Raw genomic sequence first — 27,902 nt, 5'->3', positions numbered from 1 at the left:
TTCAAGTGCTGGTCCACATATGTTCCAAAGGTTGAGAAGTTCCACACCTCTACTACTGTCCCATGCAGTGCATTCCAGACCCCCACCACACTCTGATCCCCTCTAAATATCCTAGTCTTCACCTTAAAATTATGCTCCCTCATTATTGACCCTCTTCCTATCCACCCTGTCCAAGCCTCAAGCCATCTGAGGCTGCCCAGTCTCTCTTCATAACTAAATTGCTCCACCCTAAGCAATATCATAGAGTCATAGGGTTTAGAGTCATAGAGATGTACAGCATGGAAACAGACCCTTTGGTCCAACCTGTCCATGCCGACCAGATATCCCAACCCAATCTAGTCCCACCTGCCAGCACCTGGCCCATACCCCTCCAAAACCTTCCTATTCATATACCCATCCAAATACCTCTTAAATGTTGCAATTGTACCAGCCTCCACCACATCCTCTGGCAGCTCATTCCATACACATTCCACCCTCTGCGTGAAAACATTGCCCCTTAGGTCTCTTTTATATATTTCCCCTCTCACCCTAAACCTATGCCCTCTAATTCTAGATTCCCCAACCCCAGGGAAAAGACTTTGTCTATTTATCCTATCCATGCCCCTCATAATTTTATAAACCTCTATAAGGTCACCCCTCAGCCTCCGACGCTCCAGGGAAAACAGCCCCAGCCTGTTCAGCCTCTCCCTGTAGCTCAAATCCTCTAACCTTGGCAACATCCTTGTAAATCTTTTCTTAACCCTTTCAAGTTTCACAACATCTTTCCGATAGGAAGGAGACCAGAACTGCATGCAATATTCCAACAGTGGCCTAACCAATGTCCTGTACAGCCACAACATGACCTCCCAACTCCTGTACTCAATACTCTGACCAATAAAGGAAAGCATACCAAACGCCTTCTTCACTATCCTATCTACCTGTGACTCCACTTTCAAGGAGCTATGAACCTGCACTCCAAGGTCTCTTTGTTCAGCAACATTCCCTAGGACCTTACTATTAGGTGTATACATCCTGCTAAGATTTGCTTTCACAAAATGCAGCACCTCACATTTATCTGAATTAAACTCCATCTGCCACTTCTCAGCCCATTGGCCCATCTGGTCCAGATCCTGTTGTAATCTGACGTAACCCTCTTCGCTGTCCACTAGACCTCCAATTTTGGTGTCATCTGCAAACTTACTGACTGTACCTCTTACGCTCGCATCCAAATCATTAATGTAAATGACAAAAAGTAGAGGGCCCAGCATCAATCCTTGTGGCACTCCACTGGTCACAGGCCTCCAGTCTGAAAAACAACCCTACACCACCACCCTCTTGTCTTCTACCTTTGAGCTAGTTCTGTATCCAAATGGCTAGTTCTCTCTGTATTCCATGAGATCTAACCTTGCTAATCAGTCTCCCATGGGGAACCATGTCGAACGCCTTGCTGAAGTCCATATAGATCACATCTACTGCTCTGCCCTCATCAATCTTCTTTGTTACTTCTTCAAAAAACTCAATCAGGTTTGTGAGACATGATTTCCCATGCACAAAGCCATGTTGACTATCCCTAATCAGTCCTTGCCTTTCCAAATACATGTACATCCTGACCCTCAGGATTCCCTCCAACAACTTGCCCACCACTGAGGTCAGGCTCACCAGTCTATAGTTTCCTGGCTTGTCCTTACTGCCCTCTTAAACAGTGGCACCACGTTTGCCAACCTCCAGTCTTCTGGCACCTCACCTGTGACTATCGATGATACAAATATCTCAGCAAGAGGCCCAGTAATCACTTCTCTAGCTTCTCACAGAGTTCTCTGGTACACCTGATCAGGTCCTGGGGATTTATCCACCTTTAACCGTTTCAAGACATCCAGCACCACCTCCTCTATAATCTGGACATTTTGCAAGATGTCACCATCTAATTCCCTACAGTCTATATCTTCCATGTCCTTTTCCACAGTAAATACTGATGCAAAATATTCATTTAGTATCTCCCCATTTTCTGTGGCTCCACACAAAGGCCGCCTTGCTGATCTTTGAGGGGCCCTATTCTCTCTGTAGTTACCCTTTTGTCCTTAATATATTTGTAAAAACCCTTTGGATTCTCCTTAATTCTATTTGCCAAAGCTATCTCATGTCCCCGTTTTGCCCTCCTGATTTCCCTCTTAAGTATACTTCCTTTATTCTCTTCTAAGGATTCACTCGATCTATCCTGTCTCTACCTGACATATGCTTCCTTCTTTTTCTTAACCAAACCCTGAATTTCTTTAGTCATCCAGCATTCCCTCTACCTACCAGCCTTCCCTTTCACCCTGACAGGAATATATTTTCTCTGGATTCTTGTTATCTAATTTCTGAAGGCTTCCCATTTTCCAGCTGTCCCTTTACCTGTGAACATCTGCCTCCAATCAGCTTTCGAAAGTTCTTAACTAACACCCCTGGTGAATCTGCACCCCTCTAGTGCAATCACATTCTCCCTATGATTAAAATTGCACAAAGTACTCCAGTTATATCCTAACCAACATTTTGTACAGTTCAACATAACCTCCCTGCCCTTATATTCTATACCATGACTGATAAAGGCAAGTGTCCCATCTGCCTCTTAACCATCCTGTTAACCAATCCTGTCACCTTCAGGGATCTATGAACAAACACTCCAAGATGCCTTGTTCCTCTGCTGTCCTTCTATTCATTGAGTACTCCCTTGTCTTGTTACTTCTTCCATGGTGCATCACCTCACACTTTTCAGGCTTAGATTAAATCTGACACTGATCTGTCAATCGTCCAACCAATCTGTATCCTCCTGTAACGTAAGACCTTCTTCCTCCCTGTCAAACATCCAGTCAATCTTTTTGTCATCCATAGCTATCATTTCATCTATATTGTTTTCATACATCATCAACAATAAGGGACACAGCATTGATTGCTGTGGTATGCCACTAGACACAGACTTCCAGTTACACAAGCAGCTTTCTACCACCACCCTCCATCTTCTACCATGCAGTCAATTTTGCATCCATCTTGCCAAGTTAGCCTGGATCCTTTGTGTTTTTACCTTCCTGCCTTGTCAACTCAGCAGCGAATAAATCAGGAAGGGGAAAGGTTGAGGTCGGTATTTGGAATATTATATCCAGTTTTAAACCTACATCTAAGGAAGGACGTGCTGATGGAGGAGGAAGTCCTGAGGAGATTCACGAGAATAATCACAGGGATGAAGGGCATGTCATATGGATAGCATTTGAGGACTCTGAGTCTATACTTGATGGAGTTTAGAAGGATGAGAGGGTGTCTGATTGAAACTTATAGAATACTAAGAAGCCTTGAAAGAGTGGACATGGGGATGAGGTTTCAACTCTTAGCAAAGGACTAGGACTTGATAGCAGGGACTCAGAGTGAAGGGACAACCCTTTAGAATTAATTTTGTCCCATTTGCCTGTGTTTTGATCCACATCCCTCCATCCCTGTCCCATCCATGTACCTGTCCAAATATCTATTAACTGACAAATTTGTGGTGGGCGGCACGGTGGCACAGTGGTTAGCACTGCTGCCTCACAGCGCCAGAGACCCGGGTTCAATTCCCGACTCAGGCAACTGACTGTGTGGAGTTTGCATGTTCTCCCTGTGTCTGCGTGGGTTTCCTCCGGGTGCTCCGGTTTCCTCCCACAGTCCAAAGATGTGCAGGGTCAGGTGAATTGGCCACGCTAAATTGCCCGTAGTGTTAGGTAAGGGGTAAATGTAGGGGTATGGTTGGGTTGCGCTTCGGCGGGGCGGTGTGGACTTGTTGGGCCGAAGGGCCTGTTTCCACACTGTAAGTAATCTAATCTAATCTAATTAGGAGGAGAAGGAATTTCTTAAATTAGAGTAATCAAACTCATTACTATGTGTGGCTTTGGAGGTCAAGTCATTGAGTGTATTGAAGACAGAGATAAAAAGGTCCTTGATTAGAAGGGGATCAAAGGTTACGGGGAGAACGCAGGAGAATGGACTTGGAGAGTGTAGTGAATGTAATGAGGTCAGACCCTGATTGGGGCTTTTAATCTAATCCAATCAGGACCCCTGGCTGACAGATAAGAATAGGAGTATCAGATATCCTGTTCATTCTGGGAGCTGACTCTGAGGAAACTGGACCAGTGTCAAGGATTTTCTATGTGAAAATAAAGGATGACTTGGTGCTGGGATACCAGCCTCTGTGGAGTTATTTCAGTGGCAACAAGAGAAAAGCATACTCCTGAAGAAATATGCTCATAACTTTTGGCTTTGAGTTGGGGTAAGCATTTCTGGCATCACGCCATTATTTGGGAAGCTTGACTCATTCGATCCAGCCAACGTGGGCCCAACATTTGGAAAGAATATGTCACTTTGTCCAAGCAAATGACATTGGGCCAGATGAAAAGCAATGAGCAATTCTCCAGACAGTTTCTGAACCTGCAGCTTCTTTGAATTTTCGAAGTCTCATTTTCTCTAAGGTACCAGTTACAAAAACTGGATTTAGTTGACAGATTTAGTTAAGGGATATTATGACCCCAAGCCTCCTCTAATTCTGAGATGTTATCAGTTTTACTCAGCAATTAGAGAATCAGGGGAATCCATATCAACATTTTTAATTAGGTTAAGAAAACTGGCAGAGGTATGTGACTTTGGTTTAAACATTAATGAGATGCTGAGAGACCAATTGGTATGTGGAATTAATGACGCAACCTGCAAAAGCAGCTATTAGTTGAAGCCCAGTTGGATTTCAAAGAGGCACTACAACTGGCTTTATCAAATGAAGATGCAGCAAGTAGAACATACGAGTTGCAGGGTGTTCCAACAAAAGTGGACACCCTCACCAGTCCAACTGAGCCTGGGTAACACCACTTCAGTAATGCCAATTACATAGTCTCACCCAGGACATATCCTGAACAGATAGACTATAGGTAAGACCACAGCAAGACTCCAAAACAAAGCCAAGCCTCGGCCAAATGATTAAAATATTCTTCAGGATCTGGGCCAGCAAGCCGTGGTAGTTGTTGCCAGTATGTTGACTTGAGACAGCATAAGAGTACCACTAGATCTAAATTCAATAACAGAACTCATAGGTTGGTATCTAGGTGAATGCACACCCTGGAAAGCCCATCTACATCTGGTTTGGAACAGTTAAGCAGCTTAGCAACATCCAAATTAAAGCCAATCAAAATAAACATCTGGTTTAATGACCACCCAGTTCTAATGGAGGTCAATAACCTTAGCAAACTTGGTACTCGACTCCAACCCTTAGGCTCTCAGCTAGACTGAGAACCTATACTAGAGAATCTTTACAGATTATGGGTACAACTTTGGTTCCAGTCTCTTATGAGAAGCAGCTGGTTCAGTTACCAGGGATTGTAGTGAAAGGCTGGGGCCAGAGGTTGATGGGCAAAATTGGTTGAGAATAATTCACTTAGATTAGCTCAACTTAGTTTTGACTAGAAAGTGGCTGCCTGACAGAAGTCCTAATTAAATACCTGGGTGTTTTTCAGGAATATCTAGGGTCAATCAAAGGAACCAAGGCCACCTTGCATGTCAACCAGAAGGTAAAAGCAAGGACTGCAGATGCTGGAAACCAGATTCTGGATTAGAGTAGTGCTGGAAAAGCACAGCAGTTCAGGCAGCATCCCAGGAGCAGGAAAATCGACGTTTCGGGCAAAAGCCCTTCATCAGGAATACAGGAAAGCAATTCCATGCTTCTGCAAAGCCCACCCAGTGCCATTTGACATATGGGCAAAAGTAGAGCCAGAGATCAGAAGGCCAGAAAGTGAAGGAATCATCAAACCAGTCCAGTTTGTAGAATGGGCAGCACAAGTCACACCAATTGTGAAGGCCAGTGGGTTGGTACACCTTCATGGGTATTTTAAACAAATGGTAAGCTGCTTTTTGCAGCTGGAGAAATACCCAATCCCTCACATAGAAGCATTATATGCAAAACTGGTGAGGGGCTGTACTTCATGAAGCTAGACATGAGACATATGTACTCACAAATGTGGTTAGATAAGGATTCCCAGACTTATGCTACAAATAATACCCATAAAGATTTGGACCAAATTACAAGACTGCTATTTGGGGTATCGTCAGCCTGCGCAATTTTTCAACAGACAATGGAGAACATTTTACAAGGTCTACCCCCAGGTTGCTATTTATCTAGATAATGTGCTAATAAGAGGGAAGACCAATAAGAGCACTTAGAAAACTTGGACATGGTCCTTTGATGTTTCACCCAGATAGGCATATGCATTGGAAGGGAAACATGTGTTCCAGGCATAACAAGTAACCTACTTGGACTACAGGGTCAACAAGGTGGGGCTACACCCATTGGAAATAAAGTGAGAGCGATCAAAGGTGCCTGGGCTTCCAAATCTATCGTGGACCTTAAGTCTTTCCTTAGGTTGGTGAGTTATTACAGAAAGTTTATCCATTTTGACACCTTTGTATCAACTTTTGAAAAAGGTCAGCCTTAGAAATGGTCACATAGCCAAGCCATAGCTTTCTGGGAAATGAAGAAACAGCTATCAACCTTTAAGGTGTTGGCACACCATGATCCCAAGCAAGATTAGGTATTGACATGTGATGCCTCCCCATATACCATCAGGATAGTATTAGCTCATAGATGACCCAATGGAGAGGAACACCCAGTAACATATGCATCCAGGACTTTGGATAATGCAAAGCGTAAATACGTTCAGATAGAGAAGCAAGGTTAGATGGTAATATCTGAAGTCAGGATGTTCCACAAATACCTTTATAGATGTAAGTTTGTAATATTAACAGACCATAAAGCCCTGCCAAGACAGTGCCACCCATAGCTTCAGGCTGAATTCAGTGATTGGCTCTAATACTACGTGCATATAATTACAAAGTCAGAAGTCACATGACACCAAGCTTTAGTCCAACAGGTTTATTTAAATTCACAAGCTTTCAGAGTTCTGCTCCTTCATCAGGTGACTCCACCTGGAAGAATCTGCAATGCTTTTAAATTTTTTCGACACACTTCCAGTCACAGCCTACAATATCAGAACTGAATGCAGAAAGATCTGATCTTGGCAAAACTGAAACTGGTGGTGTTTGGGGAGACCAAAGGAACATCACAACCAGAATTGAACCTTTTTGGACCTGGAGGTTCTAGACCACAGTAGAGAACAACATAATATTATGGGGAGCAAGAGTGATTGTCCCAAGCAAAAGTCGCCACCAGATACTTGCTGAATTTAACCAAGATCATCCAGGGGTTTCCAAAAGGAAGATGATAGAAAGCAAATATGTCTGGTGGCCAGAATTGGATGCAGACATAGCCATGTTGGTGTGGCAGTGCCCAGAGTGCCAACAGGACAAAAATTACTGCCTGTAGCTCCCTCACATTCATGGGAATGGCCTGGTAAATCCTGGACTCAGTTACATGGCAACCATGCAGGTCGTTTCATGGGCTCAGTGTTCTTAGTCGTTGTGGGTGCCCCATCAAAGTGGCTGGACATCTATAGAGTTCATTCATCAAACACAATGATGACAAGAGAAACACTGCACACATCTTACAATACACAGACTCCTGGAAGTGTTGGTCACAGAATAGGCTATTGTTTACAAGCAGGTAATTTAAATATTTCCTAAAGTCGAATAGTATTCAACATAAAAGGATATCTGCATACCATCCACCCAGTGGTCTGGCAGAAAGAGCACTCCAAAAATTGAAATCAGTCTTCAAGAAGCAATCTACAGCTTCACTAGATACCAAACTGTCCTGGTTCCTGTTTGATTATAGGACCATCCCTCATGCAACTACAGGGATAGCATCAGCAGAGTTACTAATGGGGACAAGACTCTGCACCAGGTTAATCTGATTTTCCTGGACCTGGGGAGAGGGTGAAATGGCATCAAGAATGCCAATGCTGGATACAAGACTCCGCTAAGCAAGAAAGGCGGTTTATTTCAAGAGATGAAGTTTCATGTAGAACAATGGGAATGACCTTGTATGGGTAAGACCATAAGACCATAAGACATAGGAGTGGAAGTAAGGCCATTCGGCCCATCGAGTCCACTCCGCCATTCAATCATGGCTGATGCGCGTTTCAGCTCCACTTACCAGCGTTCTCCCCGTAGCCCTTAATTCCTCTCGACAACAAGAACCTATCAATCTCGGCCTTGAAGACATTTAGCGTCCCGGCTTCCACTGCACTCCGTGGCAATGAATTCCACAGGCCCACCACTCTCTGGCTGAAGAAATGTCTCCGCATTTCTGTTCTGAAATGACCCCCTCTAATTCTAAGGCTGTGTCCACGGGTCCTAGTCTCCTCGCCTAACAGAAACAATTTCCTAGCGTCCACCTTTTCTAAGCCATGTATTATTTTGTACGTCTCTATTAAGTCTCCCCTTAATCTTCTAAACTCCAACGAATACAATCCCAGTATCCTCAGCCGTTCCTCATATGCTAGACCTGTCATTCCAGGGATCATCCGTGTGAATCTCCGCTGGACACGTTCCAGTGCCAGTATGTCCTTCCTGAGGTGTGGGGACCAAAACTGGACACAGTACTCCAAATGGGGCCTAACCAGAGCTTTATAAAGTCTTAGTAGTACATCTCTGCTTTTATATTCCAACCCTCTTGAGATAAGAGACAACATTGCATTCGCTTTCTTAATCACAGACTCAACCTGCATGTTTACCTTTAGAGAATCCTCGACTAGCACTCCCAGATCCCTTTGTGCTTTGGCTTTATTAATTTTCTTACCATTTAGAAAGTAGTCCATGCTTTTATTCTTTTTGCCAAAGTGCAAGACCTCGCACTTGCTCACGTTAAATTCCATCAGCCATTTCCTGGACCACTCTCCCAACCTGTCTAGATCCTTCTGTAGCCTCCCCACTTCCTCAGTACTACCTGCCTGTCCACCTAACTTCGTATCATCGGCAAACTTTGCTAGAATGCCCCCGGTTCCCTCATCCAAATCATTAATATATAATGCGAACGGCTGTGGCCCCAGCACCGAACCCTGCGGGACACCGCTCGTCACCGGCTGCCATTCTGAAAAAGAACCTTTTATCCCAACTCTCTGCCTTCTGTTAGACAGCCAATCCTCAATCCATCCCAGCAGCTCACCTCGAACACCATGGGCCCTCACCTTGCTCAGCAGCCTCCCGTGTGGCACCTTATCAAAGGCCTTTTGAAAGTCTAGATAGACCACATCCACTGGGTTTCCCTGGTCTAACCTACTTGTCACCTCTTCAAAAAATTCCAACAGGTTTGTCAGGCATGACCTCCCTTTACTAAATCCATGTTGACTTGTTCTAATCCGACCCTGCTCTTCCAAGAATTTAGAAACCTCATCCTTAATGATGGATTCTAGAATTTTACCAACAACCGAGGTTAAGCTGATTGGCCTATAATTTTCCATCTTTTGCCTTGATCCTTTCTTGAACAAGGGGGTTACAACAGCCATCTTCCAATCATCCGGGACCTTTCCTGACTCCAGTGACTCTTGAAAGATCTCAACCAATGCCTCTGCTATTTCCTCAGCCACCTCTCTCAGAACTCTAGGGTGTATCCCATCGGGGCCAGGAGATTTATCAATTTTAAGACTTTTTAACTTTTCTAGCACTATCTCTTTCGTAATGGCAACCATACTCAACTCAGCCCTGTGACACCCTTTAGTTTTTGGGATATTACTCATGTCTTCCACTGTGAAAACTGACGCAAAGTACTTGTTAAGTTCTCCTGCTATTTCCTTATCTCCCATCACTAGGCTTCCTGCATCAGTTTGAAGTGGCCCAATGTCTACTTTTGCCTGTCGTTTGTTTCTTATGTACTGAAAGAAACTTTTACTATTATTTCTAATATTACTGGCTAGCCTACCTTCATATTTGATCCTCTCATTTCTTATTACACTCTTTGTTATCTTCTGTTTGCTTTTGTATCCTTCCCAATCTTCTGATTTCCCACTGTTCTTAGCCACTTTATAGGATCTCTCTTTTTCTTTAATACATTTCCTGACTTCCTTTGTCAGCCAAGGTTGTCTAATCCCTCCCCGGTTAATCTTTCTTTTCTTGGGGATGAACCTCTGTACAGTGTCCTCAATTATACTTACAAACTCCTGCCATTTTTGCTCTACTGTCTTCCCGGTTAGCCTCTGCTTCCAGTCTATTTTAGTCAGTTCCTCTCTCATGCCCTCATAATTACCTTTATTCAACTGTAACACCATTACATCCGATTTTGCCTTCTCCCTTTCAAACTCCAGACTGAACTCTACCATATTATGGTCGCTACTTCCTAAGGGTTCCCTTACTTTAAGATCTTTTATAGAGTCTGGTTCATTGCAAAGCACTAGGTCCAGAATAGCCTGCTCTCTTGTGGGCTCCATGACAAGCTGTTCCAAAAAGCCATCCTGTAAGCATTCCATGAATTCCCTTTCTTTAGATCCACTAGCAACATTATTTACCCAGTCCACCTGCATATTGAAGTCTCCCATGATCAATGTAACCTTGCCTTTCTGACATGCCTTCTCTATTTCCCGGTACATGTTGCGTCCCTGGTCCTGACCACTGTTAGGAGGTCTATACACAACTCCAATTATGGTTTTTTTGCCTTTGTGGTTCCTCAATTCCACCCACACAGACTCCACATCATCCGACGCTATGTCATTCAATACCATAGATTTAATTTTGTTCTTAACTAACAAGGCAACCCCACCCCCTCTGCCCACCTCTCTGTCTTTTCGATAAGTTGAAAAACCATGGAGGTTTAACTGCCAGTCCTGAGCCCCCTGTAACCAAGTCTCTGTGATGCCTACTACATCATAATCATTCACTATTATCTGTGCCATTAGTTCATCGGCTTTGTTATGAATGCTACGAGCATTCAGGTAAAGTGCCTTAATGCTAACTTCCTTATCATTAGAGATGTTGGAAGTCATATGTCCTAAGTTATCCTTGCTTTTTTCTGCATTCTCAGTCTGCCTCAATTTTAAATCCGCCTGGAAACATGCTATCCTGCTGCTTATCTTTCCATTTACCTCCATACTCCCTGTCGCTTTCACTTTCCCTTCCCCCCAACTCAGAAGTTTAAAGTCCTACTGACCACCCTATTTATCCTCTTCGCTAGAACATTGGTACCTGATCGGTTCAGGTGGAGACCGTCCCAATGGTACAGATCACCCCTGTTCCAAAACTGATGCCAATGCCCCATGAAGTGGAATCCCTCTTTCCCACACCAATCCCTTAGCCACGTGTTTACTTGCCTAATTTTCTTGTCCCTATGCCAATTGGCACGTGGCTCGGGCAGTAATCCGGAGATTAAGACCCTTGAGGACCTGTGCTTCAATTTCCTGCCTAGTGCTTCGTAATGCCCAAACAGGTCCTCCACCCTAGTCTTGCCTATGTTGTTGGTACCAACGTGGACCACAACAACTGGATCCTCCCCCTCCCGCTCCAATATCTTTTCAAGCCGGTCAGAGATGTCTCGCACCCTGGCACCAGGCAGGCAACACACCATGCGAGACTCCCGATCCAGTTTGCAAAGGATACTATCTGTCCCCCTAATTATAGAATCCCCTATAACCACTACTTGTCTATTAGCTCCCCCCTCTTGAATGGCCTTCTGCACCATGGTGCCTTGGTCAGTTGGCACATCCTGTCCAGAGCCCTTTTCCTCATCCGAACAGGGAGCAAGAATCTCGTACCTGTTGGACAAGGTCAAGGGCTGAGGCTCCTCCACTCCTGAACTCTGGATCCCCCTACCTGCCTCACTTACAGTCACACTCTTTTGTGCCTGATCACTAGCTGAGCGTGAATTAATTAATCTCCCAGGTGTGACTGCCTCCTGAAACAAAGCATCCAGGTAACTCTCCCCCTCCCGGATGTGCCGCAGTGTTTGAAGCTTAGATTCCAGATCATCAAATCTGATCCGGAGTTCTTCCAGCAACCAACACTTGCTGCAGATGTGGTCACTGCCGTTCACAATGGGATCAGCCAGCTCCCACATCATACAGCAACAGCACATCACCTGCCCAGCCATCTCTGCTTAGTTAGTTAATTACTTACTTTGTACAAGTATGAGTTAGAATACCTTCTGATACCTCTCTGCTATAGTTTTTTTTACCCTAAGTAAGGACTTGATGTATACACACACAAAAAAAACGAAGTAAATTTTTAACTAGTCCCTGGTAAAGAAATAAAAATCCTTACCTTAAAAGAAAAAGCAGAGTAGTTAAGAAGGTTAGAGGAGGAGGGTGGGTGGGAGATACTACAGGTGTAGAATCTCGGGTTTAGCCACCTTCCTGACTTATATACTCACCTTTCCTTCCCGGCTGCCCCTCTGCTTGCCGTCACTTCCTCTGCAGCTCCCGCTCTTTCTGTGGAGAGAGAGAGAAAAAAAAACACAGTCGACCTGAAGTCAGCTCCAGTAAGATATAAAGCTTGGCTTGGTGCAACAGTCCTGAACAAGCACATGGACTATATGAAAGCCAAAAACTTGCAAATGGTGCAGGAGCAAAATGTGCCTGGCTCCTCAACAGATTTTACGACTGTTCTGGAGCCCATGGTTTCTCCCTCTCCATCAAGCATGAAGATACCTCAGAAGCTAAGATGGACATGGCAGATGTCACTCCTCGACGGCTTTGCCACCTGAAGAGGAGAATGAATTTCTTTTGAGCCATTTTGGGCAGAAGAGACAAGCTGCTGTGTGCATCGGCCGTATCAGAGGCAAATTTGGAGGAACCTGATCCGGTGTTAAAACATGCCAGAAGTATCTACAAAAAATGAACCAGCTTACAGCCTTGGACTCAGAGGGAAAGGGATGTAGTGAATGTTATAGGGTCAGCCAGCTGGACCTCATAGAATATGAGTTACCCGACTGAGGCTGATAATATTGTCCAATCAGGAAGCTCTGGCTAACAGGTAAGAACAGAAGTATCAGCCATCTTGTTCACTCCATGAGGTGGCTCTGAAGGAGCTGGATCAGTGTCAAGGACTCTCCGTGTATAGATAAAGAGTGACTTGGTGACGGGGCGAGCCTCTGTGGAGTTATTTCAAGAAACATATTAGCTATGATCAAATAGTGGAGTGGACTCAATGGGCCGAATGGTGTAATACTGCCCCTATAATGTATGGTCTTATAGACTTTCTAAATCTAGGCAAATTAAGGCTCTTAAGGGCCTATTAAATGCCACTTTAATTCATCTGCTCTGCTGGCAAGACCCATGCCCTATTTGCACATGAGAAGCTGCCAGTTATAACATAGTAGCCTGGCGGCTCAGTTAGGGATTCCTGATCAGCCTTCACAGAAAGCCACACACCCACCAATGACAAGGAAGCTTCTGCTGGAAGAGTCCTCTTGCCCTCCACAACCTCATCCCTCTTCAGAGAGGCCTGTTTGCTGGTGACCCAACAGCCACTCACCTTCTTTATGAGCCACCATCATCGGTTGCTGTTTATTGCATCCTTTGGACCCAGAACTGGCCACTGTTTCCCAAGTCTGTATAGACTTTGCAAATTCTCCCCATGTCTCCATGGGTTTTCTCTGGGTGCTCCAGTTTCCTCCCACAGGCCAAAGGTGCACAGATTAGGTGGATTGGCCATGCTAAATTGCCCCTAGTGTCCAGGGATGCGCAGACTAGGTGAATTAGTGACAGGAAATGAAGGATGACAGGGATAAGGTAGGGGGTAGATCTGGATGGGAAACGTTTTGGAGGGTTGATGTGGACTCGATGGGCCAAATGGCCTACTTGCACACTGTAGGGATTCTATTCTAAGGCATTGCTGCAGTCAAAATCTTTGCTGGAAAACGTTACTACCTGGTGAAGACTGGAACAGATTTGACTCCAGTACTTCTGCATGTAAATAGCCTGCCAATTACATAGTGCTTAGGTACGTGAAAGATCACTATGAGTAGTATTAGAAAGCCACAAATGTCATCAAACCTTTCCAAAGGTTAATGGCCTTAAAGTGCACTGGGGAGAATATTGGTTAAAGTAAGGCCAAGGTCATTTCCCTTTTATTCTGGTGTCATCTATTGGCATTGACCTTTTGCTAAATTACCAAATAATATTTTAATGTTGTAAATTTGCACTTCAACTTTCAAAGTCATTTTTCAAAGACAATGTGATAAGCAATTATTTCCAAGCATCTAATGTTTTTTGATGAAGTTTTATTGCTAATTGGCCATCAAAATGCAATCTCTCAGCTTGGATTAATACACATTTAATTATTTGCAAACTGATCCCTGTTGACCAGTTAATCATGGTTGGGTTAATCTGCATTAAAACCATGTTCATTCTTATTTGTGGACTCTTGTTTACATTGAAAAACTGTAATGTTTATATTTCCCAGCGTACTGATAAATCCTTCATCATATCTGTAGGATTATGGGTTTTGGGAGCTATTTCCTTCAGAACATTATGTGCTTGTCTCATTACTTTTATCACTTTTTGAAAGGTCTACATATTTGAAGTATGCAATTAATCAGTCTTTTCTTCCTTCAAAGAAGGTTGGCAGAATATAACCTGATAGATAAATTAATCAAGACTTTTTTCCCATTTACAACTTTTTCTTTGAACATTTGATCAGCAGAAAATGTGATACAGTATTCTCACAAGCTTAACTAAGGAATCTTGCATAGATCAGTAACAAGACCTGCCATAATAAGGTTGTGCCGTCACACTGTTACATTTTTGCAAAGTATATCACCAATATTCCCTTCTGACGGCTCATCCTTGTGCATACAGATAACTAGAACAATGATTTGAAGATACAGATGTATTGAGTGTCAGTCATGAATTGAAACTTGATTGTGTACCCTGTTAGACTGAGGCCAGATGAGAGGGATTGAAAACAACTGGGACTAACAGAGATCTCAGTCTGCTCGGATGGATCAAAGAGAAATGTAAAACCAAATAAAAGGATTGTGATGAAACATTCACTTTAATTTGGTGCAATGATCATTGTGTATCAGAATTATCACAAGAATTTTCAGTTTCAATTGAATGGTTGTTGTCAGTTTCTGATCCTTTAATAAAGGTTCTTCAAATTGTTGCAAATGTGTTTAACAAAAATTTGCTCAGGGCCTCTCATTCTATGGTGCAATTGTTTCAGAAACCCAGTTTACACATAATGGCTTCTCAGTGCACTTCTGGCAAAGTTAAATCAGTGGAGTGGAAACAGTTCTGTGGATATTCCAGCCTTCAGATTCACAAACTCATCTGACATTTAGCTAGCTGACAAGTGGGTTTATGATAGCTTGGACACTATAGTCCTGATTTTTGATTGGACTAATCAATCCAATTCGACTTGGTATTTTGGTAGACAGGAGAAAGGTGAAATCACTACAGCTCCATCCACCTTGCAGTCAATGTAGCTCCAGGGATGGGTCTTGGATTCGTACCAATGGAACCATCTACTTCAATAGCCTAGTGCATTACTGAAATATATACCCCAAGTCTTCCAGTCTCTAGACCTTAGGAGACTGGATGTTTGATTAGAGATTCATATTAGGAAACTGCTGGTCTCCTGATGCGCTGATCTACATGTGAATTGTCCAGGAACTTTCAACTTCTGATGGTATTTCTTCTCCTCCCTGGGGCCCTCTGTTAAATAATTCAACTCAAAGCTGGAGTCACAGACTTTGGCCAGTTCTGATGTACTTACATGAATAGTTACCAGGAAATATTAGCCAGAAAAATATCTGGTCTAATACTTGGATAACTGCAGAATTGACCCTTCTAATCGCTCAAATTGATCCTTCTGACTAAACCTTTGATCCAAGTCAACTGTCCCTGCACCTAATTACAACCTCACCCATCTACCCACTATATTGACCTATGACTTTACCCACTTACTTCACCCACCTATCCTTTCACTCATTCATCCACCCATCAATTCTGTAACATTTTAACTGGACCTTTAAAGTGGCTGTAAAGAAGGTAGTGCCATAAAAAAGATCTTGCCTCTATTTTGATGAAGCTCCCTGAGGGATATTTTGCCCCATGTTTCTGGTAAAATCAGACTCCGAACATCTGGCAAGAAATATGGAGCAGTGTCAAGTTGAGGAGGATGCTTTCAGTATAGCAGTAATCCTGTGACAACTGTAACTATTCAGAAGATCTAGCGATTAAATTGTGGGTTTGTAATAACTTACAATGTTCTGATGTGCAGGATATCAAATATTAATGACTCCCATAATTCATGGTCATCCAGGATTTCTAGCCAGTTGTAAATGTTTGAAAGGTCAGTGGATGAGCACATTGATATGAAAGTGTATTTCAGCCAATTTTTAACTATTTTCTTCTTTTCTTGTAGTGTTTTCTTTCTCCACTTCATGTTGATTGTGTATCACCTTCTGTTCTCGGCATCATTACTGTCACTATTGGGGTTTATTTTACGCATTGGCAAAGATGAGAGTCAATGCAGGGGTACTAGGCATGAAAAGCTGCATTTGAGTTGTCATTTGTTCACTGATTTATAGCAACACTCCCACATATGCAACAAGGTTAAATAGACCTCACTCAGAACCACACCCAGTTCAAGTGGAAGCTCATAGTTCCAAAAGCATGAGCATTATCTGTTTCCAGCTTAGTACAAAATGTGAGTATTAGTTAACACAAGGGCAATTCTACTGGATGCCATACCTTGATATAATATGTATGTGATAAGTAGTGAGGTCATGCACCTTGTGATTGATCCACTTACAGAAAATGGCCAATTTATATCTTCTTTCTTGAAAGGAATGAAGTCAAGACCACATTTTAAAAACCCTCTCTGAATTTTACAGATATATAGAAGGGCAGATAGTATTCAGCAAGCGGGGAGGCTGCAGCAAGATTTGGACAGGTTAGGAGAGTGTGCAAAGAAGTAGCAGATGAAATATAATGTGGGTAAGTGTGAGGCCATGTACTTTGATACGAAGAATTGAGGCATGGACTATTTTCTGAATGGGGAGAAAATTCAGAAATCTGAAGTCCAAAGGGATTTTGGAGTCTCGGTCCAGGTTTCTCTTAAGGTAAACTTCCAGGTTGAGTCAGTAGTTTGGAAGGCAAATGCAATGATGGCATTTATTTTGAGATGGCTTGAATATAAAAGTAGGGACGTACTTCTAAGGTTTTATAAGGATCTGGTCAGACCACATTTAGAGTATTGAGAACAATTTTGTGCCTCACACCTCAGGAAGGATGTATTAACCCTGGAGCGGGTCCAGAAGATGTTCATGAGAATGGTTCCAAGAATGAAAGGCTTAAAATATGAGGAACATTTGAGGACAATACTTGATGGAGTTTAGAAGGATGAGGGAGAATACATCCAGGTTAGGGATTATATACAAAAGAAGACCACACTCTGGCTCAGCCTTACAAATCTGATATAGAGAGAAGAGTGCTCCAATGTGGGGGTGCTGTCTCAGTTTGTACCATATACCATCTGCAGAAAGGAAGGATCTTGGGGGATATGCAGACACACTATGGGATCTAGATTCAGGAGTTAGAAGAAAAATCTCATCTGAAACATCAGAGGACATATGGGGAAATATAAAGAAAATTTCAATATGCAATAAAGCACAAGCTATGTAACTGAAGATCCTTCACAGGGCCCATATGGCATCAGAGAGGTTAGCAAAGTTTAAGAAAGGATCTTCTCCGAAATGTCCTAAATGTAAAATTAGCGTAAGCACCCTCACACATTGCTTTTGGTCCTGCTACAAGGATTCGAGAATATTGGGGTGCCATAGTGTATTAGCTGAAGAAGATCCTAGGAATTGAAGTTAAGGAGGATCCATATCTCTTCTTTTGGGATTACCGAATCTGCCCTCTCTGGGTGAGCACAGGAAGAGGTTATTTAACAATCTTACTCTCATAGACATGGACCTATCACCGGTACTGATTAGGGCCTTTATATAGCCGTGAGGGTTGTATATGGTGATCCAGAGACCCCGAGGGGAGGGGGTGGTGGCCTAGCAAAATACAGGTATAATAACTGTTGCTCCTGTGGATTAGATTAAATTTCCTACAGTATGGAAACAGGCCCTTCGGCCCAACAAGTGCACACTGACCCTCCAAACAGTAACCCAGGCAGCAGTGCTAACCACTGAGCCACCGTGCTGCCTCAACAGTGAGGAAGCCACCCCTTGATGATCTCGAACCACCATCCCTTCGGTTAACAGCCGAATGCGCTGACCAATTGCGCCACACTGGACGAGATCTTCAGTGGAAATGCGGCAAGTGGAGTAATGTAATGTTGTGCAATGTAATATAATTTAATTTTATTGGATTGTAATTTAATGTAATACTATTTCACTTAATTTGAGTTTATTTTAACTTGGGTTAAGTAAATATGAAATGATTGTATCCTAAAGAGTAGTAGGTAGTTTATTGTTAACATTACTGTAATAGAATAATGTGGTATTATTTCTACTTTTCTGTATTTTTGTACTTCTATAACTTCTTGTTTTCTTTATTGTAAAAGAGTAAAATTTTTTCAATAAATATATATTAAAAATGAGGTTACCAAGAGAAAGTTGGAAAATGGGGTTAAAAAACCTATCAGCCATGAATGAATGGTGGAGCAGACTCGATGGGCCAAATGGCCTAATTTCTGCTCCTTTATCTTAAGGTCTTATGTTCTGAAGTGTTGAATTGCAGCTAATTTTCATGCATCTTTTTCTCATGGTTTACTTTAGGGCAGAGCTGGTCTTGATGGTAAAAGTGGAGGTAAAGGAATGAAAGGAGACAGAGGCTTGCAAGGACGGAAAGGTGAACTGGTAAGACAAAACAATGCATTTAAGATCATAACTCATTTATCTCATTTATTTATTCAGGTAATGGGACAAATCTATTTTTAAATCAATCAGTTCAGACACCTCTGGAGCAAGTGTGACTTGAACTTAGATTTCTGGTCCAGAAATAGGGACATTACCACTGCACCACAATAGACCCATAGACCTTAGGTATATACTTCAACAGACCTACCTCTTGATGCTCAATCAACTTTGTAATGTTTGGCCTCACTAGCTCCAAATTTTCAGGTTGTGTTTTGGGGGTTGGAGCAGATATGCTTCCAGCCCACCATGACAGCACTGCAAGGGTGTGACACATTTACATAAGAAGCTTACAATACAATACAGCACAGGCACAGGCCCTTCAGCCCACCAAGCCTGCGCCGATTCCTGTTCCTTATTTAGACCCACTACTTATTGCTCATGAGCAGTATCTCTTCGTCTGTTTGCCTCACGTTCATGTGTCTGTTAAGATATACCTTAAAAGGTGCTAACGTGCCTGCTTCCACCACCTCCACTGGCAGTGCACTCCATGCACCTACCACCCTTCATGTGTAAAATGTTCCCTGCATTTCTCCCCCAAACATTCCCCCTTCTCACCTTGAATCTATGCCCTCTTGTAGTTGAACTTTCCACCCTGGGAAAAAGCTTCTTACTATCCACTCTATCTATGCCTCTCATAATTTTGTAGGCCTCCATCAGGTCACCCCTCAGTCTTTGTCTTTCCAGTGAAAACAGTTCAAAACTATCCAACCTCTCCTCACAACGAAAACCCTCCAGACTAGGCAACTTCATGGATAAACCCTTTCTGTACATCACCAAAGCATCCACATCCTTCTGGTAATGCTATGACCAGAATCACAAGCAAATGTGACCAAACCAAAGTTTGGTGTAGTTATAACATAATTTGCCAATTCAATATCCCAGCCAATGAAGGCAAGTGTGCCTTGACGACTTTATCCACCCCTGTTGTCACTTTCAGGGATCCATGGACCTGTACACCTAGATCCTTCTGTAAGTCAATACTCCAAAGGATTCTGCCATTTAGCATATCATTTGCACCTGATTTTGATCTTCATAAATGCATCATCTTACACCTGCCTGGATAAAACTCCATCTGCCATTTCTCTGGCCAAATCTGCAATCTATCTATATCCCACTGATACCTGTGACAATCCTCCTCACCACCTGCAATTCCACCAATTTTGGCATCTGCAAATCAACCAGTCAGACAACCCATATTTTCCTCCAGATCATTTATATATATTATGAACAACTGGTCCATGCAGAAGACACTAGCCACTGATCTCCATTCTGAAAAGCGTCATTCCACCACCTCTCTCTGGTTTCTATGACAAAGCCATTCTTGTATCCATTTAGTCAGCTCACCCCAGATCCAATGAGACACTACCCTCTGTACCAGCCTGCCATGAAGTACCCTATCAAATGCACCACTAAAGTCCATGCAGACAGTATCCATTACCCTTCCCTTAACTTCCATTTCAAATGTAAATATGATACTGTTGGGAGTTTCTGTTTTGGGCACAAGTAGCAAAAAAATAATTTGTTGCTGTGAGAAAACTTTTAAGATGTAATAGTGGCTCACATGAAAGTAAATGAAACTTGAAGAGCCTTCATGGACTGGCAATATTGGCAGAATCTCACAATGTTGCCCTGGGGATGGGTGGCTAGTTTTGAGAACAGAACAAGATCCATGCAAACCGAAGTTGAAACAATGTAAAAGATTGAAGAAAATAAAACTAATATACATGGTCATTTTATACAAAATGCCTTAACTCTTAATTTGCATTAAAAACTCCATCCCGGTATTTTGCACTGATATAACTTTTAAAAATGAGCTGCCCTTCTACCCCAGGAATTTTATAATGCTCGATTTGACAGAAAGGGCATGCAGATTTAATTTTTTTGTGCTATTTGCAAAATAAGTCAAGCCCAATTATAACCTTCATGTGAAGTAGAGTTAGTGGCTAGGGGGCAATCAAAGCAGGCATACAGATGTAATTTAGCAACCATCTCAATACATACCTAATGGAATCATCCTTGATTTTCATAGTTTATTGCAAACTCATACTTAACGGAGTCAGCTTGATTTTCATATTTTTATTGTAAACTTTGCACTTGCACCCTTCTGACCCAGGTACAATATATTTAAAAGGGTATGCAAACAAGCTTAGAGGGCAATTCTCAGATAATTACATTTTGATACATTTGCTGTATGTCGTTGAGAATGAAGCAGGAGTTTAGTTTTATGCAAAGAGTCTGTTGCACATATTGCACCCACAGCAATGCAGAAGAAAATCATTGATGCCTACGCTGGCATTTCCTGCATAGCAGCAAGTGGGCGTGAAAATTATCAGCAGTCCGAATATAGGCCTGTGAGAATTTCTTCGTCAAATTGCTTAATGAGGTACTTGCTTCCCAGCTTCATAGATGTACACCCACACAAGTTCACACCGACAGCGGTTCAGTTAACACGTGACAGCTTAACTGAAGTAAAATTTCTGCAACACAGCAGTGGATGTCACCTGAAAAACTTGAAAATGTTTTTGATATGTTAAACTGTAAGAGTATAACCATAACTTTTCTCATGATAAATCAAGTTAGCTAGCATCCCAGGTATCCTCTTGTGTTGCATGTTCTGTCACATCACAAAGGAGGATTCTATTCAGAGGGTAATGGACAGATGGACAATTAATTATGCAAAATGTAATGAAACCACACATGTTAAAATTTCCTAATGTCAAGTGAATTGGAAAAATATTTCCAAATTTTACAGTTTTTCCTTTTAAATTCCTAATTTTCTCTCTGTGCACTGAGAGGGTTGAAATAACTCCACAGAGGCTGGTATCCATTATCAAGTCCTTGACTTTAGTACAGGTCGTTCTGATATAGCGGGCATTTCGTCAACGCAAATCGGCTATAACGTGATTGATGAATTGTGGACATTGTTTGGATAGTGCAAACTTTCTACTGAACGGGTATAGCGATTTTCTATAGCGATCTTCTACAGTGGAATTTTCTGTGGCGTGATTTTCTATAGCGCAAGATTGCAGAGAAACACAATTGTCGCATTATAGCAGAACAACCTGTACTGCCTCATTCAGAGTCATCTAACTGAATGTCAGCATCTCTGACTCTCCTCTTTTTATATGTCAGCCAGACCTCCTTGATTAGACCAGATTAACAGCCCCAATTATTAGTCAGAACATTGAGTATCGGAGTTGAGAGGTCATGTTGCAGCTGTACAGGATGTTAGTTTGGCCACTTTTAGAATATTGCATGCAGTTCTGGTCTCCTTCCTATTAGAAGGATGTTGTGCAACTCAAAAGGGTTCAGAAAAGGTTTACAAGGATGTCGCCAGGGTTTGAGCTATAAGGAGAGGCTGAACAGGCTCGGGCTGTTTTTCCTGAAGCGTCGGAGTCTGAGGGGTGATTTTATGGAGGTTTATAAAATCATAAGGGGCATGGATAGGATAAATAGACAAGGTCTTTTCCTGGGCTGGGACAGGTTTAGGCTGAGAGGGAAAGATATAAAAGGAATCTAAGAGGCAACCTTTTCACACATAGGGTGGTGCATGTATGGAATGAGCTGCCAGAGGAAGTGGTTGAGGCTGGTAAAATTACAACATTTAAAAGGCATCTGAATGGGTATATGAATAGAAAGGGTTTAGAGGGATATGTGCCAAGTGCTGGCAAATGGGACTAGATTAGATTAGGATATCTGATTGGCATGGATGAGTTGGACCGAAGAGTCTGTTTCCTTGCTGTACATCTCTGTGACTCTACAATCAGGGGACACCCATTCTATGAGGTCCAGCTGGCTGGCCTTGTTACAATCACTACATTCCTCCCCCTCTGAGTCTGAGGAAATAGGCTGGTCTTTTGTCTTGGAGAGCCTCCTGGGGTGTTTCAGCAGCAGGTCAGGTTCCTTCAACTTGGTGTCTGATGTAGATGGTGTGTAATGCACAGAAGCTTGCCTCTTGCACCAGGAGCGCCTGGGTAGAATTTCATTCTCTACCTCTGGCAGCAAAGGTGTTGAGGCGGTTACAGCCATCATGTTCATCTCAGATTCTGAGGACTCGTCCATGCTTGGCAGAGAGGGAGGACCCACAGGTTCCAGCAGTCTTTCTGACTGTCCCAAGTGGCAGGGCACCTTTTTCTCCAATACTATTTGTGAATTTGCAGCTTTCAAATGTCATATGCTTGTTCAGGACCATTACACCTACCTGATCTTAAAACGCCACTGGTTCTGACCTTGCATCAGTCGTGCCTCTTACCCATGTGGGGTCACTTCTATGATTCATACATCAAACCTTGTCCCCTGTACCAAACTGTCTCTCTCTCGGCAGAGTCTTGTATCTGGCTTTAATGTCCCTGATGCCATTTCACCCTCCCCCCAGGTCCAGGAAGATCAGACTTAACCTGTTGCAGAATCTTCTACCCATTAGCAATTCTGCTGATGCTATCCCTGTAGTGGCATGTGAGGTTGTCCTATAATCAAATAAGAACCATGACAGCTTGATGTCTAGTGAGTCTGCAGGCTGTTTCTTCAAGCAAGCCTTCAAAGTTTGGACTTCTCTTTTTGCCAGGCCATTGGATGACTGGTGGTATAAAATTGTCCTTTATATATTAAATCTCATTCAACTCTAAGCAATAACCAAATTCCCTGTTGATAAACAGCTGTCCATTATCTGTGACCAACTTCCAGGACTCTGTGTATTGAAAAAACTGCACACAGTTTTTCTATTGCCATCCCTGTGTTTGATGGACTGATCCTATGTATGTCCAATCACCTTGAGTGGGTATCTACAGTGACTAAGAACATTGAACCTATGAGAGGACCTGCACAGTTGATGTGCAACTGAGTCCAAGATTTACCCAGTCATTCCCATGGACGTGGGACACTGCTGCAGTAATTTTTGTCCTTGTTGGCACTGTTCATCAATGTGGCTATGTCTGCATCCACTAGACATAATATCTCACTGACATCTTCATTTTGGAGACTCCTGGCTGGCCCTGGTGGAGTTCAGCTAGTATTTGACAGTGATCTTGACTCTTGCTCCCCATGACAGTAAGCCAACCTCTACTGTGAGCTGCTCTCTCCAGGTCCAAAAAGGTTTCAAAGCTAGTTGTGACAGCCCTTTGGTTACTCTCGTCACCACCAATTGTTTCAGTTCTGAAAGGACCGGATCCTTCTGCATGCAAAGTCTGATATTGTCAACTGGAACCAGGAGTACGTCCAGAAAATTTAACCATTACAGACTCTTTCATTGGGGTACCACCCCAATTGGTAGTGTATCTGCTTTTGGAAGGCAGCTCCATGCAATCACATTTGTTACTCAGCCTCCTGGACAGTGTTCTAACTTTATCATTATTAGCACTTAGTATTAGAGCCTAAACTGCTGCGAGTGACTTTCTTCAGGATCATGTTTTACTTCTGTGCCACTGAAATAACTCCACAAAGACTAGTATCTGTCACCAAGTCAGCCTTTATTTACACAAGAACAGTCCTTGACTTTAGTCATGCCTCAATAAAAGTCAACTACCAGAATGTCAGTATCTCTGACATTCCGCTTTTTATATGTCATCCATGGCTCCCTTATTGGACTATTCTATGAAGCCCAGCTGACTGACCTTGTTACAAGGGGTATGTGGACAATTTCCTAATTGAATATTATAACAAATGTGCATTTCTGTAAAGCAGTAAATATTTAAGAATAGGTGATCTTAATAGGGCCATGTTTATCAGGTGTATTGTTAACAATTGTGAGTGGCACACACTTGATGCCCAGCTGTGTTTGCCTATTGGTAATCCCATTGGTATTGTGAACCGCAGCCCTTTGAAGTCATTGAAGGAATAGTATGAATCTGGCACTTTACCAGAATACAGACATAAAATCTGGGCTGGCTTCCTTGTATACTACTGAGGGATTGTTGCATTCCCATGTTTCATTGGATTCAATCTGTCTGTTCTGGTTCTTGTGACCTTTGAAGATGGTCATGACATTTTTCTTAAAAGGAACAGGAAGGTTTGCAATTATCTTGAGCAATATGGCTCTTGAATCCAATATTGTGAAAAAAACAAATTAACTGACAAGTTGTCTCATTACTAATAATAAATGTTTACTATGTTTAGATAAGGCAATAAGTCATTGTGCATGGGTGCTATAAGATGTATGAGAGTTGTACTAAAACATTGTGTGTGCAAGTCATTTTTTTCTGCTTCAGGGGCATAAAGGTGACCAAGGCTTAAAAGGAGACAAAGGGCCTAAAGGTGAGAAGGTAAGGAGATATTAATACAATTTTACATTGGCCATTTGGAACCGTTATGCACGAGAAAACTTTACAGAAACACTGCAATACTGTCCCATGGTGAAGCAGATTTAGGCATCCCCAACAGAATCATGGAATGATGGGACCGAGGTTCCTTATTTGTCTTGTCTCAGTCATACTTCAGTAAAGGAGAGCCAAGATCCAGGACCTCCTTAAAGCAAGATTCCAAGCTAAGCTTGGATACAAATTCTCCATCAGTTATTTCTAATTTGCTTTCATGTGGCCAGCAAAGGGTATTATTGGATGTGACACTCAGAAGGCATTTCTTTCAACACCTAAGACTGGCCTGTGTGTGACATTGTATATTAGAACATTGTTAAGCAATACCTCCATATTAAAATTTTAACTCTGTTTTCAAATTCTTTCATGATCTCACTGTTTCCTTTTTTTTGACTTCTCTTAATCCTACAGACGTCTAAAAACTAAAACGTTCACAAATTCTGCCTTCTTGTTCATTTTGCAACTACAAAACTACAAAATCATTGTAGTTTTAGCAGACATGCCTTCAGATGACTGGGTTGTAGACTCTGGATTTTCCTCATTAGACATCATCATCTCTTTTTTCCCTTCTTGAGGATGTTTCTTCAAACCTATCTCCTTGGGCAAGCTTTCATTTGCCTAAGCTGACAAATAAGGAATCTTGGTTTTGTTTTGTTTGAAAATGTCCTTGTGAAATGTCTTGAATTAATGATGTTCCGTGAAAGCAAAGTGTTGGAATTGAAATGTGCTGATCCACTTTTTTGCCCAATCTTCCTGGTAGCTGGATGTGGGAAATTTTCTGGGTGTTTTCTTTTGCATTGCAGACAGTGAGCTGAAATCCATACATTAAGAACATGTGACACTACCACAATTTGCTTTGTGGAAAGGCAACTAGAGTCAATGAGATTCTATTGCTAATACTGTGAACTGCAGCTTACTGGAGGATCATTGACATTTTCCCATAGAAGCATGAAACAACAATATTCCAGAGAAAAACATCTGACTGCTTTTGAATGAGTCATAAGTATGGACAATGGAAATGTGGGGTTGAATTATTTTGGCATGAAAGGGGTGTCAACAACAGACAGGAAAGACAGGGCAGCCTTGATTTGGCAACTCCCTAGCCACATTTTTCAGTGCTCAACTTCAATTCCTATTTACTCGAGAGGTATTTAATAACCTCTGATCAGGTTGATCAGAAAATTTCAATTATATTGGAAATTTCGGTAGACACACTCATTGTCTTCCTACACTTTCACTGTTACCTGTTATACATGCTGTCACATGGTTCAATGTGATTCTAATGCCCCCTCATGTATGCAGTCTGAAGAATGTGAACTTAGGTTAACACTAACAAAGGTTATCTTTCTATTCAGGGATCACGAGGTCTTCCAGGACAAAGAGGACAGCCAGGGATTGGAGCTGAAAAGGTAGCCATTTTTTTAAAATTATCTGTTGATTCAGATTTCACTTTACCATTTCTGTCTTATTGCAGGTGATGCAGTTTAATGGGTCTGTTCACTAAACTAGGAGTAGGTAAACAGTACAAATATTCTGGGCGATTTGTAAGATGTAAAACAGAGATATGAAACAGGTTATAAAATAACAATTGTAACCTGTGGTCAAATGCATTGCTTAAAGCAAGATAAGAAAAGGTCACCAATCCACCTAAATAAATGCATTTTGTTAAATTCACCAAATCTTTGTATTTAAAAAGACTAATACAATTCCATCTCTTTTAAGAGTCAAGAGAAATTGACAGGTAAGGAAAATATAGAAATATGGAATTGAATAGAGTAGTGTAGATTTTAATAGGAACAATAACTGAAGTTTGGCTCAGGTACCTGTCAGTATGGCCATTAAACATGTTTTGTCTTATTCTAAAGGGTGACAAGGGTGAACCCGGGTTGCCAGGAAAATTGGGATTAAACGGTCTTCTGGGACTAAAGGTTAGTATCTGTCTCTCTATTTCAACAATGTTTTCCTAATGTGTGAGGAATTGAAACCATGTAAAATTTAAACATTCAGTAAAAGTCAGTAATGATAACTCTTAATGCAGAAGAAATCTAAATAATTATTTACATTTAAAGATAGCTCTGAGTACCACACTGTAAGGTGAAACTTGCTATCACATCTAATAAAAGAGATGAAGTGCATAAATGCAGTTAAGGAAAATACACAAGGGAGAAAGCAAAAGATAGCAGAAAGCATATATGAAGCATAAATACGTAGCCTGTTTCTGTCTGAAAATCTGATGTGATGCTATGCCAAACCTTGGTATTTGAGAGAGGGACAAATAAATAATATCATTTTAAATTCCCATAAAAGTTTTTATCAATTTAATCTCAATAAAAATAATTAGTAGGATTCTTTATGAGCAATTTTGGTGAAGGACAAAGACTCTAAGTGCTGGAACCCCACCCAGACTGATGAAAATAACCTCTGTAGACTTCAATGAGACTTATGCAGAACAAATTGATGAACAGTCTTTGGCTTAATTAATAATTGCACATATAAAGGTATTGGAATTTTCACTAAGCCTTTCTGTGTAAACCAGGGAGCACATGGACTTCCAGGCCTTCCAGGTTCCAAAGGCATTCCAGGAGAAAAAGGGCAAAAGGTTAGTCTTTTTAAGGTCTATTACTTTCTGCAGTAATGTTAAATAGTCTGAGGCTGGATTTTTGCAGATTTGAATGGACAATACTGCCATTTAAAAAAGGTGTTATCCAATTCTGGGCTTGCCAAACCCATACCTCATGCCTTCAATTTTCACTGACATGGGATAAGTCTAGACGTTGAGTTTGCCTGCTGCTTACAGAAAGCACAGGAAAACCAAG

General features: G+C 42.0%; 1 protein-coding gene across 15 annotated transcripts in view; it reads left to right on the top strand.

Annotated features, from left to right (window-relative positions):
* The window catches only part of col7a1l (collagen type VII alpha 1-like), a 428,727-nt gene that overhangs the window by 287,640 nt on the left and 113,185 nt on the right, over window positions 1-27,902 (top strand). For all 15 annotated transcript variants that reach the window (XR_011955318.1, XR_011955319.1, XR_011955320.1 and 12 more), the window contains 5 exons: window positions 18,638-18,718; window positions 24,982-25,035; window positions 26,442-26,495; window positions 26,952-27,014; window positions 27,623-27,685. Coding sequence is in view for 12 of the 15 variants with exons in the window: in XM_072562892.1 (XP_072418993.1) it covers window positions 18,638-18,718; window positions 24,982-25,035; window positions 26,442-26,495; window positions 26,952-27,014; window positions 27,623-27,685 (315 nt within the window). In the remaining 3 variants the exon portion in view is untranslated. The remainder of the gene's footprint in view (window positions 1-18,637; window positions 18,719-24,981; window positions 25,036-26,441; window positions 26,496-26,951; window positions 27,015-27,622; window positions 27,686-27,902) is intronic.

Source organism: Chiloscyllium punctatum, chromosome 44 (assembly GCF_047496795.1).
Source record: "Chiloscyllium punctatum isolate Juve2018m chromosome 44, sChiPun1.3, whole genome shotgun sequence".
In the NCBI taxonomy this organism is placed as follows: domain Eukaryota; kingdom Metazoa; phylum Chordata; class Chondrichthyes; order Orectolobiformes; family Hemiscylliidae; genus Chiloscyllium; species Chiloscyllium punctatum.
Note: the sequence above shows the minus strand (reverse complement) of the source record. Positions and strands in the feature narration are given on the sequence as shown.